The sequence below is a fragment of the Capricornis sumatraensis genome, chromosome 2, assembly GCF_032405125.1.
Source record: "Capricornis sumatraensis isolate serow.1 chromosome 2, serow.2, whole genome shotgun sequence".
Taxonomy (NCBI): domain Eukaryota; kingdom Metazoa; phylum Chordata; class Mammalia; order Artiodactyla; family Bovidae; genus Capricornis; species Capricornis sumatraensis.
Genome location: NC_091070.1, coordinates 104593400 through 104608165, shown reverse-complemented (window position 1 = coordinate 104608165; position 14766 = coordinate 104593400). Strand labels below are relative to the sequence as shown.

The 14766-nt window shown below is 39.9% G+C and overlaps 1 protein-coding gene across 1 annotated transcript in view; it reads right to left on the bottom strand.

Annotated features, from left to right (window-relative positions):
• Positions 1–14383, bottom strand: part of TMCO1 (transmembrane and coiled-coil domains 1) — a 60954-nt gene extending 46571 nt beyond the window's left edge. The window contains exons 1-3 of the mRNA XM_068965277.1: positions 14202–14383; positions 13717–13794; positions 4057–4116 (exon numbers count right to left, since the gene is read on the bottom strand). Of these exons, the coding sequence (XP_068821378.1) occupies positions 4057–4116; positions 13717–13794; positions 14202–14271 (208 nt within the window). The 5' untranslated portion in view covers positions 14272–14383. The remainder of the gene's footprint in view (positions 1–4056; positions 4117–13716; positions 13795–14201) is intronic.
• Between the last annotated feature and the right edge of the window lie 383 nt (positions 14384–14766).

Below are 14766 nucleotides of genomic sequence, written 5' to 3'. Positions count from 1 at the left end.
CACTAGCTTTGTTTGTAGTGATGATAGCCTGGCTTAATTTGGGACTAAAATTTATAAATCTACAGAATGGATAGGAGGTTTGCTTTTCAAGCAACTGCTATTAAATATTATGTCTTGTAACTTTTGATAACATTTCGATAAGTAACTTCATAAATATTATTTCTTTTACATTCTGATGACATTTTGGTGAGCAAACAATTCAAGGTTGCCTCCCACGTTAAATTAATTTGAAATAATTTGAGTGTAGACACTCTGTACTGTCAATGTAAGGGCAGGGGGTAATGTGCCTTCCATTTTTTGTATCTTACTTATCCTTTATAACAAAGCTATAAACTGCCTATATTCAATGTCTTCACCTTCTCACATGCATTATTTCCCTATCTATACAATAAGACTTCTGTCCCCTATAATGCCACTGAAACTATTCTCTTTTTAAAAATGTTTATTTGGCTGGGTTAGGTCTTAGTTGTGGTGCGTTGACTTAGCTGTCCCATGGCACGTAGGATCCTAGCTCCCTGATCAGACCAGGGATCCGACCCGCACCTCCTACACTGGAAAGCAGATTCTTAATCATTGGGCCAGCAGGGAAATCCCATGCCACTGAAATTATTCTTGCTAAACCACTAATATTTTTGTTTTGCCTCTTAGGTATTTCACACCTACCCTCTAACCCCTCCTGTCCCCTGAAATTCTCCCCTCAACTTCTGTGGCACAACTCTTTTCCAACAGCTCTGGCATTACTTTTTTGAGCTCCACTTCTTCTCCTACTCCTTAAATGATTATGCTTCAGGACTCTCTCCATCCTCAGCCCTTCGCTTTCCTTACTTTCTATGGCCTCACTGTGTGATCTCACTTAGTTTGTGGACCTAATTACAATTTATAATCATATGATGTTAAACTCTATTTGTAGGTGCTTTCCTGGTGGTCCAGAGGATGAGATGGTTGGATGGTATCACTGACTGAATGGCCACGAGTTCAAGCAAACTCCAGGAGATACTGAAGGACAGGGAAGCATGGCATGCTGCAGTCCACAGGGTCACAAAGAGTCAGACACAATTTAGTGACTGAACGATAACAACGTTGGTGATCTAGTGGTTAAGAATCTGCCAGCCAATGTCGGGGACAGGGGTTTGATGTTCAATTCCTAGTCCAGGAAGACCCCATATGTCACAGAGCATGCACCACAACTACTGAGCCTACACTCTAGAGCCCCTCAAGCCACAATCACTGGGCCTGCGCACTGCAACCACTGACGTCTGTGTGCCTAGAGCCTGTGACCTGCAGTAAGAGAAGTCACCTCAATGAGAAGCCTGCACACTGCAATGCAGGGTAGCCCGTGTTCGCTGCAACTAGAGTAAGCCCTTGAATAGCAACGAAGACCCAGCACAGACAAAAACTGAATAAACTTTTAAAAATTATAAACAAAGAAACTCTATTTGTAGCCTTTACCTCTCTGCCAGCTCCAAACCATACAACCAATGGTGTACCAAATATTTCCACCCTATTGTCACACAGGCACAACAAATCCAACATGCTCAAAACTGAAATCATCCTCTCTTCTTCCTTATCCTAATCTGCTACTCTTCCAATATTTCTTGTTCTAATCAGAAATCCAGGCTTCTTCCCAGACCCATTCTTCTCTACTTACCTCACATCTAAAAGGTCATCAAGTTGTGTTATATCTGCCTGCCTGAATTCTTTGAGGAGTGTATGTGCCACCTACTCCAGTCCCAGCACCACTGTTCAGGTTCTGGCTATGCTATTTGTACGCCAAGGATACCTGAAAAATCTCCTAACTTTCCTACCTCCAGAATGATCCCCTCTCTGGTTTATCCTCCAAATACTGCCAGATTTGTCTTCCTTAAAATGTGATTTCAAACCTGTTTAAATTCCTTTCTACATATGTTAACCTCCCTACCTTAGTTTAATTTATAAGGACCTTTATGGTCTAGGCACTACTCATTTCCCTAGGCTCATCTGCTTGTATGTTACACATACCTTTTTTTTATTTGTTATAGTATACTATTTATAGTTCCAGGTATATACCTTGCTATCTGACTGCTCTATGCTTTTGCATATGCCTATCCTGCCAAGAATATACAAGACTTAAAAATGTGGATTCTAAAGTTATGAATGTACAGGTTCAAATCCCTTCTCTACCACTGACTTAACTGCACCATACCACTGATCGACCAAGAGCAACTTACTTAACCTCAATTTTCTCATCACTAAAAATGAAGTAACACTGTTCACTACAACATACCATTTTCAAAAGAGTTAAAAAATATGTAAAGGCTTACTTCAGGGTTTTGCAGATGGTCCAACTGACCAGTATTTATTTATATTTTTACTTAGTTAATACACACTAAAGCTTTGAGATTCAACTTAAAGCATTATCTCCAAGAAAACCTGATCCCATAGATTGGTTTGAATATCCCTTCTCTTTACTTTTATGATATTCAGAATGTATCTCTAAAACATATGTATTACACTGCATTGGTTTGTTTTCCCTCTTTAGATCCCTTAAAAGACAGAATTACTTTTCTACTTTGTTGCTTCAACGCCTACCAGAGTAACTGGGTACACTGGTATACCCATACAGAATAGATGTACAATAGCGCTTTGCCATGGAACTGAATGATCAGGCCATTAAGAACACATCTAATATCCCTACACTAAGTTGAGAAGCTTTAACCAGAACAGGAAACTGGGCTTCCCTGGTGGCTCAGTGGTAAAGAATCCGTCTCCCAGTGCAGGAGATGCAGGTTCGATCTCTGGGTCGGGAAGATCCCGGAGAAGGAAATGGCAACCCATTCCGGTATTCTTGCTTGGGAAATCCCATGGACAGAAACGCCTAGCAGGCTATATATAGTCTATGGGGTTGCAGAATCAGACTCAACTTAGTGATTAAACAATAACAATAACTAGTAAAGGACACTGGTATAGTCAAGCCTGGTAGAGTAACCTTCCAGGATCTAACAGCAATGATCCAGGTATAGAGACATAGTTTTTGATCCAAATACACAATTTCACAACAATTTTTTCCTGATTTTAGAATCAGGAAGCATCATAAAGTACAAATATAAATTATATATAGCCATTTATAAATTGTCTTTTTGGAACAGAATTACATTCTGTAATTAAATTCAAATTACACTGAAAAACCAAAAACAATTATTTTGCAGAGTAGGTAAAATTATTCAGCAGAAAATTTCCTACGTGTTGGTGGGTTTCAATCACCAGTCAATTCTCAGTAAGGAAGTCATGGCAACAATAAACACACATAACTCAGATTTAACTGGAAATAATCATCTCAGTTAAGAAAAACAAAACACTTTTACAAACTATGCTAAGACCCTTCAGCCAAGTTCAAAAGCCATGACTGCCAACATCATTTTACTAAATTGAAATTTCAAAGCAAAGAGCAAAAATAAAGGAAGTGCTTGAACTTGTCCTACAATATGGTAGAAGAATCACGTAAGATAATGTACAAGGCTTCCCAGGTGGCACTAGCAGTAAAGAACCTGACTGCCAACGCAGGTTAGTCATGAGACACAGATTCAATTCCTGGGTCAGGAAGATTCCCTGAAGGAGGGCATGGCAACCCACTCCAGGATTCTTGCTTGGAGAATCCCTTGGATAGAGGAGGCTGGCAGGCTGCAGTCCACAGGGTCGCACAGAGTTGGACATGCCTGAAGTGACTTAGCACACATGCAAGCAAGATAACGTATGCAAGTGCTCTTGTAGACTAAATCTATACAAACATGAGTTATCACTACCAAAAACTTTATTAAAAAAAAAAAAGCCCACAAGCCCTAGAGCCTGTGCTTCACAACAAGAGAAACCAGCACAATGCGAGGCCCACACACTGCAACTAGAGAGGAGCCCCAGGCCCCTGATTGCTGCAACTAGAAAGAAGCCTGTGCAGTAACAAAGAACCAGCACAGCCAAACATTTTTTGAAAAAACAAAAAAATTTTCTTATATTTTCATTATGTAATAATTTATTTTTCCAAGAAAACCTTAAAATATTGTATATACCAATAACTTATCTTACCGATTTTCTTTTTTTGTTGTCGACCAGCTGACTCTGTTATTGTTTCCTTCTTCTTTTCCACTGTAAACACAGTGACATCATAAAAAATTAATTATGCATTACACTCAAGAAAGAAAGACTGTATTTTATCACAGCTGAACCACTGAAAGAAGCTTACAAGAAAGTTACACATTGGCTTTGCTGGTGGTCATGATTAAGTTAACTGGTGTGCTCCCACACCTGCTGACAGTAAAAGGTAGACGCAATATTCTAAGAGTGTAACAGCAACATTGTAAGCATCATTAATCAAATACCCAGAAAAGACTTCATAAAGACAAAGTCATGATCAAAACTGAGATGATTTTCAGGCCATTAGCTGAGACTGCCTTAGGCAGAATCTCAGCACAATTTAAAATTCTGCTTCCCTGGTGGCTCAGAGGTTAAAGCGTCTGTCTGCAATACAGGAGACCCCGGTTTGATCCTTGGGTCGGGAAGATCCCCTGGAGAAGGAAATGGCAACCCACTCCAGTAGTCTTGCCTGGAGAATCCCATGGATGGAGAAGCCTGGTAGGCTACAGTCCACAGGGTCGCCAAGAGTAGGACATGACTGAGCTACTTCACTTTCACTTTCAAGCACAATTTAAAATTCTGCTTCCTCAGGTGATTAATTGTAGTTCCAGTCTCAAATTCACTATAGAAAATGGGCATTCACTCATTCAGTTATTCTGTGCCAAAGTAATAGGCACCATTCTAGGTAGATAAAAAGATAAACATGATCCTTGCCATCTAAAAAGCAATCTAGTGAGGGCACATAATCAAATAACAATTACAGTATAGAATGCACAGGGTAGGAAGATCAGGAGAGTCAAAATAGCTAAGATGAACATTTCCTGAGACTTTTCAATTAATATGACGATAGAGTAAGAGTGAGTTTTAGAAGAAGAATAATGTAACATATTTATATTTTATGTTTACTATCTTTAATCACCTACGAAGCTTTCCTAGTGGCTCAGATGGTAATGAATTTGCCTGCAATGCAGGAGACCCAGGTTCCATCCCTGGGTCAGGAAGATTCCCTGGAGAAGAACCACCTATGAATGGACTAGCAATATATACAGTAAAACCTTTACTTACATTATTTGCTTCTTATATTATCTTAGTATACTTCCTTTACTAGCACATGATATAGTATATGTATTATTTCTGAAAGTTGCATTAAAGAGAACTGCAGGTAGGAATCTTTCCCTTACTATATTAAGTATGCTGCTTGAATTTTAAAAGCAAAATTGGTGTTATTCCTTTATCAGAGATGTAAAATTCAATTTAACTCCACAATTACAAATAAAATGGTAAAATTCTGACTAAAATAAAATCTGAGTACATGTGTGTAAATATACACATTGGGTGTCTAAGTGATAGGCACTATTCCAGGTAGATAAAAAGATAAAAGATGACATATATAGGGAGAGAAAGACAGAGATTTAGAAAGAACTACTAGTATGAGATCATAAAAGGAAAGAGTCATTTTCTACAAGAAGTTACAGAAACAAAAAATATTTCTCCCCACCCCAGAAGGACTATAACACAACTACTTGGCATTTAACCATGGCTGCATAAAAACCACGGAGAAGGCAATGGCACCCCACTCCAGTTCTTTTGCCTGGAACATCCCATGGACAGAGGCGCCTGGTAGGCTGCAGTCCATGGGGTCACTAAGAGTCGGACACAACTGAGCGACTTCACTTTCACTTTTCACTTTCATGCACTGGAGAAGGAAACGGCAACCCACTCCAGTGTTCTTGCCTGGAGAATCCCAGGGACGGGGGAGCCTGGTGGGCTGCCATCTATGGGTTCACACATAGTCAGACACGACTGAAGTGACTTAGCAGCAGCAGCATAAAAACCGGGTGAAAAAAAAATCAGAAGGCTAGGAAATAGAAACATAAGATGATACTATGAACATTACTTGATCTTCTAGCACAATGGATTAAGACTAGATTAATCCTTTCCAGGATAATACAACGTTTTTTTTAACTTCTCGAAGTTACAAAGAAACTCTAAGAAATGGAGATATCAGAGTTGACAAAAAAAAAAAGATGTCTACTGTGAAACATATTTTTGCCTATGATCTGGTATTACTGCATTCTGAATTCGAGTTGTCAGTTTATAAATTACTCTAAGAGCTTTATCATGTTTCACTCTAAACCAAAGAAATACTTCATACTTCTACAATAATTTGTACTTCATAAATGTTCTCAAATAATTTTGTTACAAGAATCCAATTATATACAGTATTTTAATCTTTCTCATTTATTGAAGCGTTCTTTCATTAGTATATATTATAAAAGTAAAACAATGAAAAAAGACTGACATTTAGAGCACACTCATCTAGAGATCACCTGAATCAAACTACTTGGTACCTTTAAGAAAGTATCTTTCAACAAGGATGTCCACCACAGTAGCACAGGTTTCTAGATAACATCAGTATTCTCCAAATAATGCCTAAGATCAGATCTGCACAAGATGAGATTTGAATCTGTGATTCAAATCTATTTATATTGTATATTCCTCAAAAGCGCAACAAACTTTTTTTTTTGAGATTTTAATTATTTATTATTTTACATTTTGAGTCTGTGCTCAAAATGTAAAATGACTTAATTACAGAAAAAGAGCAGATGAAACAGCAAGGCCTCCCTTCAGTTTGGTTTATTACTGTTGATTTGTTTGTTTGAAATGTGTGAAAATACACTTAGTCATCTTAAATTCATTTTGAGCTATCAAAGTCCAAAGTGGATTAACTGATTCAAAACTGTCTCAACAGATAGAAAATTTCTACTTTTCAACTGTGGCTGCCCACTTATTTATACTTGTAAAGGATTTTTGTTTGGCTAAAGTTGTAAATAGGCTTCCCTGGTGGCTCAGCTGTAAAGACCTGGAGACATGAATTACACCCCTGGGTCAGGAAGATCCCCTGGAGAAGAAATCAGCAACCCAACCAGTATTCTTGGCTGGGAAAATCCCATGGACAGAGGAGCCTGGCAGGCCACATTGGCTGGGAAAATCCCATGGACAGAGGAACCTGGCAGGCCACAGTCAATGGGGTCGCAAAGAGTCGGACACGAATTAGAGACTAAATCACCACCACCACCAACAAAGCTGTGAATAGATTAGATTTTTATGTAAGTTTGAAATATCACATAGTAAGCATTTTAACAGTCCACAAGTTGGTGATCATCCAATGAGAGTTGTCACTGAAAAACATTTTTAAAATACCACAATAAAACACTCTTTTAAACAGTCAGTCATCCTGCAGTTTTAAAGATAAGCAAAGTTCTTCTGATTGCCCCACACCTTCCCATTTCCTTCATTTCAAAGAAAAACCACTTTTACCTCTTTCAGCTGACTGTTTTGGTATTTACTCCTGTATCTTCTTTTTTTTTTGGCAGAGCCATGCAGCAGGTTAGTTCCCCAACCAGGGGCTGAACCTGGGCCATAGCAGTGGGAACTCCCATAAAGTTGTGTGTGTGTGTTTGAACCTCTGTGTCTTGAAATATCATAAAACCCATTGTCATAGTTGTAATTTTGGTTAAACGTGAGTTTAATATTTACAAAATTATGACTGTGAAAATACTGTTCACAGGCGATTTACACAGTAAACTATGATGATTCTTTCCTTCCTGCAAGTTTTCCCCAGATATATGTCATTGAAAAATTTGTTCAGTTGTCTCCATGGTGCTAAGTCACTTCAGTCATGTCCGACTCTGTGTGACCCCATAGACAGCAGCCCACCAGGTTCCACCATCCCTGAGATTCTCCAGGCAAGAACACTGGTGTGGGTTGCCATTTCCTTCTCCAATGCATGAAAGTGAAAAGTGAAAGTGAAGTCACTCAGTCATGCCTGACTCTTAGCGACCCCATGGACTGCAGCCTACCAGGCTCCTCTGTCCATGGGATTTTCCAGGCAGAGTACTGGAGTGGGTTGCCATTGCCTTCTCCTTGGTTGTTTCCATACTTATCACTAATTCAGCCCCAAATTCTTGGCTAGCTGTCTGCATCTTTCCAGTATAAAATCACATCATTAGGAATTATAAGTTTTTCTAAAGAAGTTTCTCCTAGCATCTTCTAACAAGTTCAGTATGGTGCAAAGCTGACATTCTTAAGTATGTCAGATCTAAATGTGCCTTCACCATTGTCCAGGGGATTCCTTTTACTGAATCCTGTGTTGGTGCTTCTATTTCCTGGAGTTCATATCTTCTTCTTCTTTTGGTTTGTTCATTTGTTTTGATGTAGTGTATTTTCCAGTAGTTTGCAGAGATAAAAAATTTTAAGACCTTGTATATCTGGTAATTTTCTCAAAGGATCCTTTATGTTCAGTTCAATCCAGTCATTCAGTTGTGTCCGACTCTTTGCGACCTCATAGACTGCAGCACGCCAGCCTCCCTGTCCATCAGCTCCTGGAGCTTGCTCAAACTCATGTCCATCGAGTTGCTGATGCCATCCAACCATCTCATCCCCTGTTGTCCCCTTCTCCACCTGCCTTCAATCTTTCCCAGCATCAGGGTCTTTTCCAATGAGTCAGTCCTTTGAATCAGGTGGCCAAAGTATTGGAGTTTCAGCTTCAGCATCAGTCCTTCCAATGAATATTCAGGATTGGTTTCCTTGAGGACTGACTGGTTTGATCTCCTTGCAGTCCAAGGGACTCTCAAGAGTCTTCTCCAACAATCACATTTCAAAACCATCAGTTCTTCGATGCTCAGCTTTTTTTATGGTCCAACTCTCACATCCATACATGACTACTGGAATATGTTTTTATTTCTGCCATTTCCATGTGATTTTTTTCTTATAGTTTCCATCTCCTGAAAATCCCCATCTGTTCATGCATGTTGTCTACCTTTTCTACCAGATCCTAGAACATGCCAATCATAGTTACGTACAAGTTCTATACCTGGGCTCTACAAACTTTTCTTGCCTTGATCCATACCAAATTTTGAACACAGAATGTCAGAATGGCTTATGTTTCAATTAAGACATTTGCTCAAAGAGGGAATTTATCTTATTTGTTCCTGTTATGAGTATCTAGGTATCTACGCCCCTTCATTGTTTACTGCACTCTTCATGGTAAACTCTATATAGAGCAAGCAATCATAAGTTTCAACTGATCATATAAATGAAAACAATACATGCTCACTGAGTTTTTGTGTTTTTTTTTTTTAAATTGAAGTATAGTTGATTTACAATGCTGTGTGAATTTCTGGTATATAGCAAAGTGATTCAGTTCTTTTTCAGATTCTTTTCCATTACAGTTTACTACAAGATATTGAACAGTTTCCTGTGCTATACACTAGGACCTTGATGTTTATCTATTTTATATATACTTCTAATCCCAAACTCTTCATTTACTCCTCCCCTACCCTTCCCCTTTGGTAACTATAAATTTGTTTTCTATGTCTGTGCATCTCACTGAGTTTTTATAAAGTAGAGGACATAAGACCATAAAAAAATTCCAAGAGATTTTCGAATCACTGTCAACCTACCTTATACTTATCTTCAAAGAAAGAACATTAGTCAACCACATTAAAAAATACAACTATGGAAGCTTTGCCTGGCAACTATACTACTTTGAATTTAGGTGTCAGGTGGAGGAGACAATGTTTATAATACAGATAACTACTATAAACAAGGTAATTAATTGTGGACACTAAGGAAGCCCAAAATCTATAGAGTAAATTCATATTCATATAAGTATTTAAGGTATGAGAATATTGATCTAAACAAATTCAAAGTTAAATGTGTTTTATATTTCATAAAACTACTCCATGATACATATGACATGAAGAAATTTGTCTATGGATGCTACTACATGCTGGCTAACTAGTTTATGATCAGAGCAGAACAATTTCTCACAAAGAATATATGTGGTGTTATGTTACAGAAATAGTTTATTCTTTAATATATTCAACACACTTTTATCAAGCATTGAGAGAGCTAATCCTTAGGTAGGTTGATAAGGAGTCTCGGGCCCTGGAGGAGGAAGAGGTCCAGGGTTCTCAAGGAGGAGAAAAGGACAAACATTTTTTTCTACATTGCTTCGTCTTAGTCAATATAACAATGTGGACATGTTTCTCCTTAACAAGAACCTTCTGACTAACCTTGTTATCTTAAGATGTATATTGTGGGAGTGGGTCTGGTAAGACCTTTCTATTGTTAGCTGTAATCCTGTTAATTTAAGATGTTGCAGGAGTGGGTCTGGTAAAAGTATATAAGGCCTTGATAAGACTAGTAGTGAGTGGGGGCACTCTTCATCCCCCTTCTGATGTCTATGTCAGAAGCTTTCTCTGTCCCTTTTATACTTTAATAAAACTCCTACACAAAAGCTCTTGAGTGATCAAGCCTGGTCCCTGGTCCCAAAGCTAAACTGTCTTCAGAGATCACAAATCCAACATTGTTCACCATAAGCTATCAGTATCAAATCTATGTCAGGCACTGTGTGTACTAGAGATATAATGGCCTTTGCTCTCATAGAAATTATAGTTTAGTTGGGGAGAGGATATTATTCAAACAATAATAATCATACACAGATTAAATTATAATTATGACAAGTTCTCTAAGGAGAAGTAGCTGTATAAATTAGGGATCATGATAGGGGAGACTAAATAAGGCTTTGAGATCTGAAGAATGAGTAGGAGTTCATTATACAAAATGAGAAAGGAAAATTATCCCAGAGGAAAAAGTAGTGCAAAAGCCCAACTGCATAGTAGGAAAAAACCAAAATTGGTTCAGACAACGGCTAGAGAAAGAGTACGGAAAAACATGATACAAATGTAGTCAGAGAGGAGACAGGGAGGCATATGACCATCCTGGACTTTGTAGGCCACACCTTTGTCCTCAAAGCAATGGGAAAAAATTGAGTGTTTTAAGAAGGAAAAGTAACGTCATCAGATTTGTGTTTTGAAAAATTACCCCAGGTGTTTCCATATGGAGGAGATTTGAGCAGCAACAGGTAGACCAATGAGGAGGCTGTCACAGTAGACTAAATTAAACTTGATGGAAATTTAGACTGGGTGATGGTGGTGGAAATGAAGAGATGTGGAAAGACTGAAAACAATTCAGGAGGACAATAAAGTATCAGGGCTTGACAATGGACTGCACATACAGGGTGACAGAAGAAAGTATCTGAATCAACAAATATTTAGTAGACATTGAGCATGTGCCAACCACTGTTCTAGGTGTATAGGATAAATCAGTACACAAAAACGATTTAAAAAAATAAATAAAAGCATCCCGCTCCAGTGAAGTGTCATTCTAGCAGATGACTCAAAACAAAACAGAGCAGGATAAAGGAGATGAGTAGCAGCGGTACAGCAGGTAAGCTGACTGCAGTTTTAAATAGGGTGGCCAAGTTGAGACTCACTGAGGTGAGCTCCAAACAAAGATTTAAACAAGATATGAAGATATGGGCTTCCCTGGAACCTCAGCTGGTAAAGAATTTGCCTGCAATGCAGAAGACTCCAGTTCAATTCCTGGGTCAGGACGATCCCCTGGAGAGGGGATAGGCTACCCACTCTAGTATTCTTGGGTTTCCCTGGTGGCTTAGCTGGTAAAGAATCCACCTGCAGTGCGGGAGACGTGGGTTCAATCCCTGGGTTGGGAGGATCCCCTGGAGGAGGGCACGGCAACCCACTCTCGTATTCTTGCCTGGAAAATCCCCATGGACAGAGGAGCCTGGCAGCCTACAGTCCATGGGGTTGCAAAGAGTTGGACATGACTCAGCGACTAAGTACACATGAGGGTTAGGTAAGATGTGATAGGGAAGAACATCCTAGGTAGAGGGCACAGCCATTAGAAAGGTCTTGACATAGGAGTGAGGCTGACGTATAGTGACGAACAGCAAGAGGTCAGTGAGAGGGAAAGAAGCTCAGAGCTGTAACTTGGGACCTCTGTTAAAACTTTGTGGTTTTTTCCCTCTGAGTCAAATGGGACACCATCATAGAGTTATGAGTAGAGGAGGGACATGAACTGATATACTACAAAAAAGTATTATTCTGGTTGCTATCTTGGGAATAGACTACAGGGAAACAGGAACATTTGTTTGAGGCTATCATAATAATTCATGTAAAGGATGATGGCAGCTTAGACTCTGGTAGTTAGCAGTGGAAATGATGTAAAGTGGTCAGGCTGTGGATATATCTGAAGGCAGGCCAACAGTACTGGATGTGGCTGTAAGAGAAAAGTTACAGATAACAACAGGAGGATTATGCCCTGAACAACTGGAGGGACAGTATTACCACTGACCAAGATTGTGAAGGTTACATACATAGGCTTAGAAGTGAGGAACAAGAGTTCAATTTGGACAGGTTGGGTTTAAGATGATTATTAGACATTCCAGTAGAATTAACAAGTTGATAACTGGATATCTGAATCTTGCATTAAGGATAAACAACTAAGGACATACATTTGGAGGTCCACGGCAAGTAGAGCACATAAATGAGTTTATTAAAAGGGTGAGTATACACACCGGTCAGAATGGCTGCTATCAAAAAGTCTACGAACGATAAATGTTGGAGAGGGTGCAGAGAAAAGGGAACCCCCCCAACACTGTTGGTGGGAACGCAAACTAGTACAGCCACTACGGAGAACAGTGTGGAGACTCCTTAGAAAACTAGAAATAGAACCGATATCAGTTCAGTTCAGTCACTCAGTCATGTCTGACTCTTTGCGACCCCATGAACCGCAGCACGCCAGGCCTCCTTGTCCATCACCAACTCCTGGAGTCCACCCAAACCCATGTCCATTGTGTCGGTGATAGTTTGGATTTGGTTTCTAATTCTTTGTTTGCTTTGAGACATTAACATGTCATTTAACCTTTCTGAGTCTCAATCTGCTTTTTTACTAAGGGAGAAAAATATTTATACAGCAATATTTACACAAATGGTTGCTATGTGGATATTAGAAATGGCATGTTGTAAGAAAGAAGACTTCAAACTCCTATGAATACATACAGGAAAGTTATGGAATACAGAAAGTTAGGATGTGAAAGTTAATCTTTATAAGACAAAAAAGACTGAAAACCAGACCAAGCCTATAAGGAACCATCCATATTATATCTCTAGCAGCTCCCTCAGGGGTATCCTGTGGAATTCCTGTTTGATTTCAAAAACAACTCGACTTGCTCTAAACCCTTTTCTCAAATATTCCTTCAACCATCAGACCCAACAGAAAATTGGGCTTATCCCTATTTAAAAGACACCATTTAACTTTGACACCAATCATAATGACCTGATGTTCTCCAAACACATCTTACTAGTTAAAATTTCCACATTTTTTGCACATATGCTATCTTCTTTGCCTGGAATTCCTTCCCCATCTCATCCTCCATCCAAATTCTAAGTACCCAGGAAGGACTCCAAGGCTAGCTGCATCACAAAGGCTTCAGTGCCCCTCACAACTGAATGGGATATCTTCTCTAGAGCTGTCACAACACGTAACAAGTACGGCTCCCGTGAGCTGTTCTGCTGTTTGTAGTACATATTTTGCACAAAAGTCTTATATTTCTAAATAGACTTCAAGTCGGATTCACCTACTCCTATAAAATTTTATAACAGTTGGTGCTCCTAAAATACGTACTGTGAACATGCACTTCAGTAAACCTGACTTGTCTCTAAAGGATGTTGGCATACTTACATTTTTTACTCTGTTTTTCCACTTCTGCCTTCAGTCTCTTGTACTTGTCTGTCCTGTAAACCAGGACCCAAGTTATACCTGAAACATTAAAAGCAGAATGCTAATAGAGAAATGTTTGGAACCGTAACTAAACCCTTATTAGTGGTTACTGTTAGATAAGAATGGATTTTGACTTTTTGCCTTATATTCACTAGTGCTTAACAACTGATGTTCAACCAAAACAATCATGCCACGATTCGAAGTTGTCGCCACAAACACGCAAATGAAATCTACCCTGGACCGGAGAAACCTGGCAATGGATTCCACACTGGATTCCCTCCCACTCCTGAAGGTAAGATTCCTGGAGTACATGAGACCCATCCCCACCGCCACCAAAGGAAGCACGGCTCCTGACCTCTCCCTTGGGGGCTCGAGGGACCTGGGGCCTAGGATCCTTCCCTTCCCTCGAAGTCTGATCACAGGTCAAAAAAAGCAGCTGCTCTCACCTTCGGCAAGCAGAGCCGTGCACACGGAGATAAAAACGATGAGCAGCGTGTCTGCGAACATCGTGCTCATCTCGCGACGGTTCACTCTCTTGCACTCCCACCCTCCAGGGAGGAAGCCCTTGACAGCCAGGGAAAGCGAAGCGAAAACGACTTTCCTAGATTTCAGGACCGCGGAGTAACACACCGACTCTGACAGACAGGAAGCCTCACTTCCGCTTCCTGGGCGCAGCGCCGGAAGTGCCCATTCTGGTGTGTCCAGTTGACGCGAGAATCCTGAGGAAACCGCGCTGCAAGTTTCTGGGGCGGATGGGCTGGCTTTCAGGCCCAACCTCGCGAGAGTTGGAGCTGGAGTGCCGAGACCTAGTTGTAGCGGTGGGGCTTCCTCTGGTAACGTCCGCTAGCTGAGGTACTGAGGTGCTCTTTCCTCTCGCCCCGAGTGTACGTTTTTTGACTCGTCTGCTCGTCCGTGTTTCTGTCTCAGTCCCACATTTAAGGCCGAGTAGATAGTTTAGTTTCGGTTTGCCTAAAGTGGGGAAATTGGCTTCCAGACACACGTACCTAAACT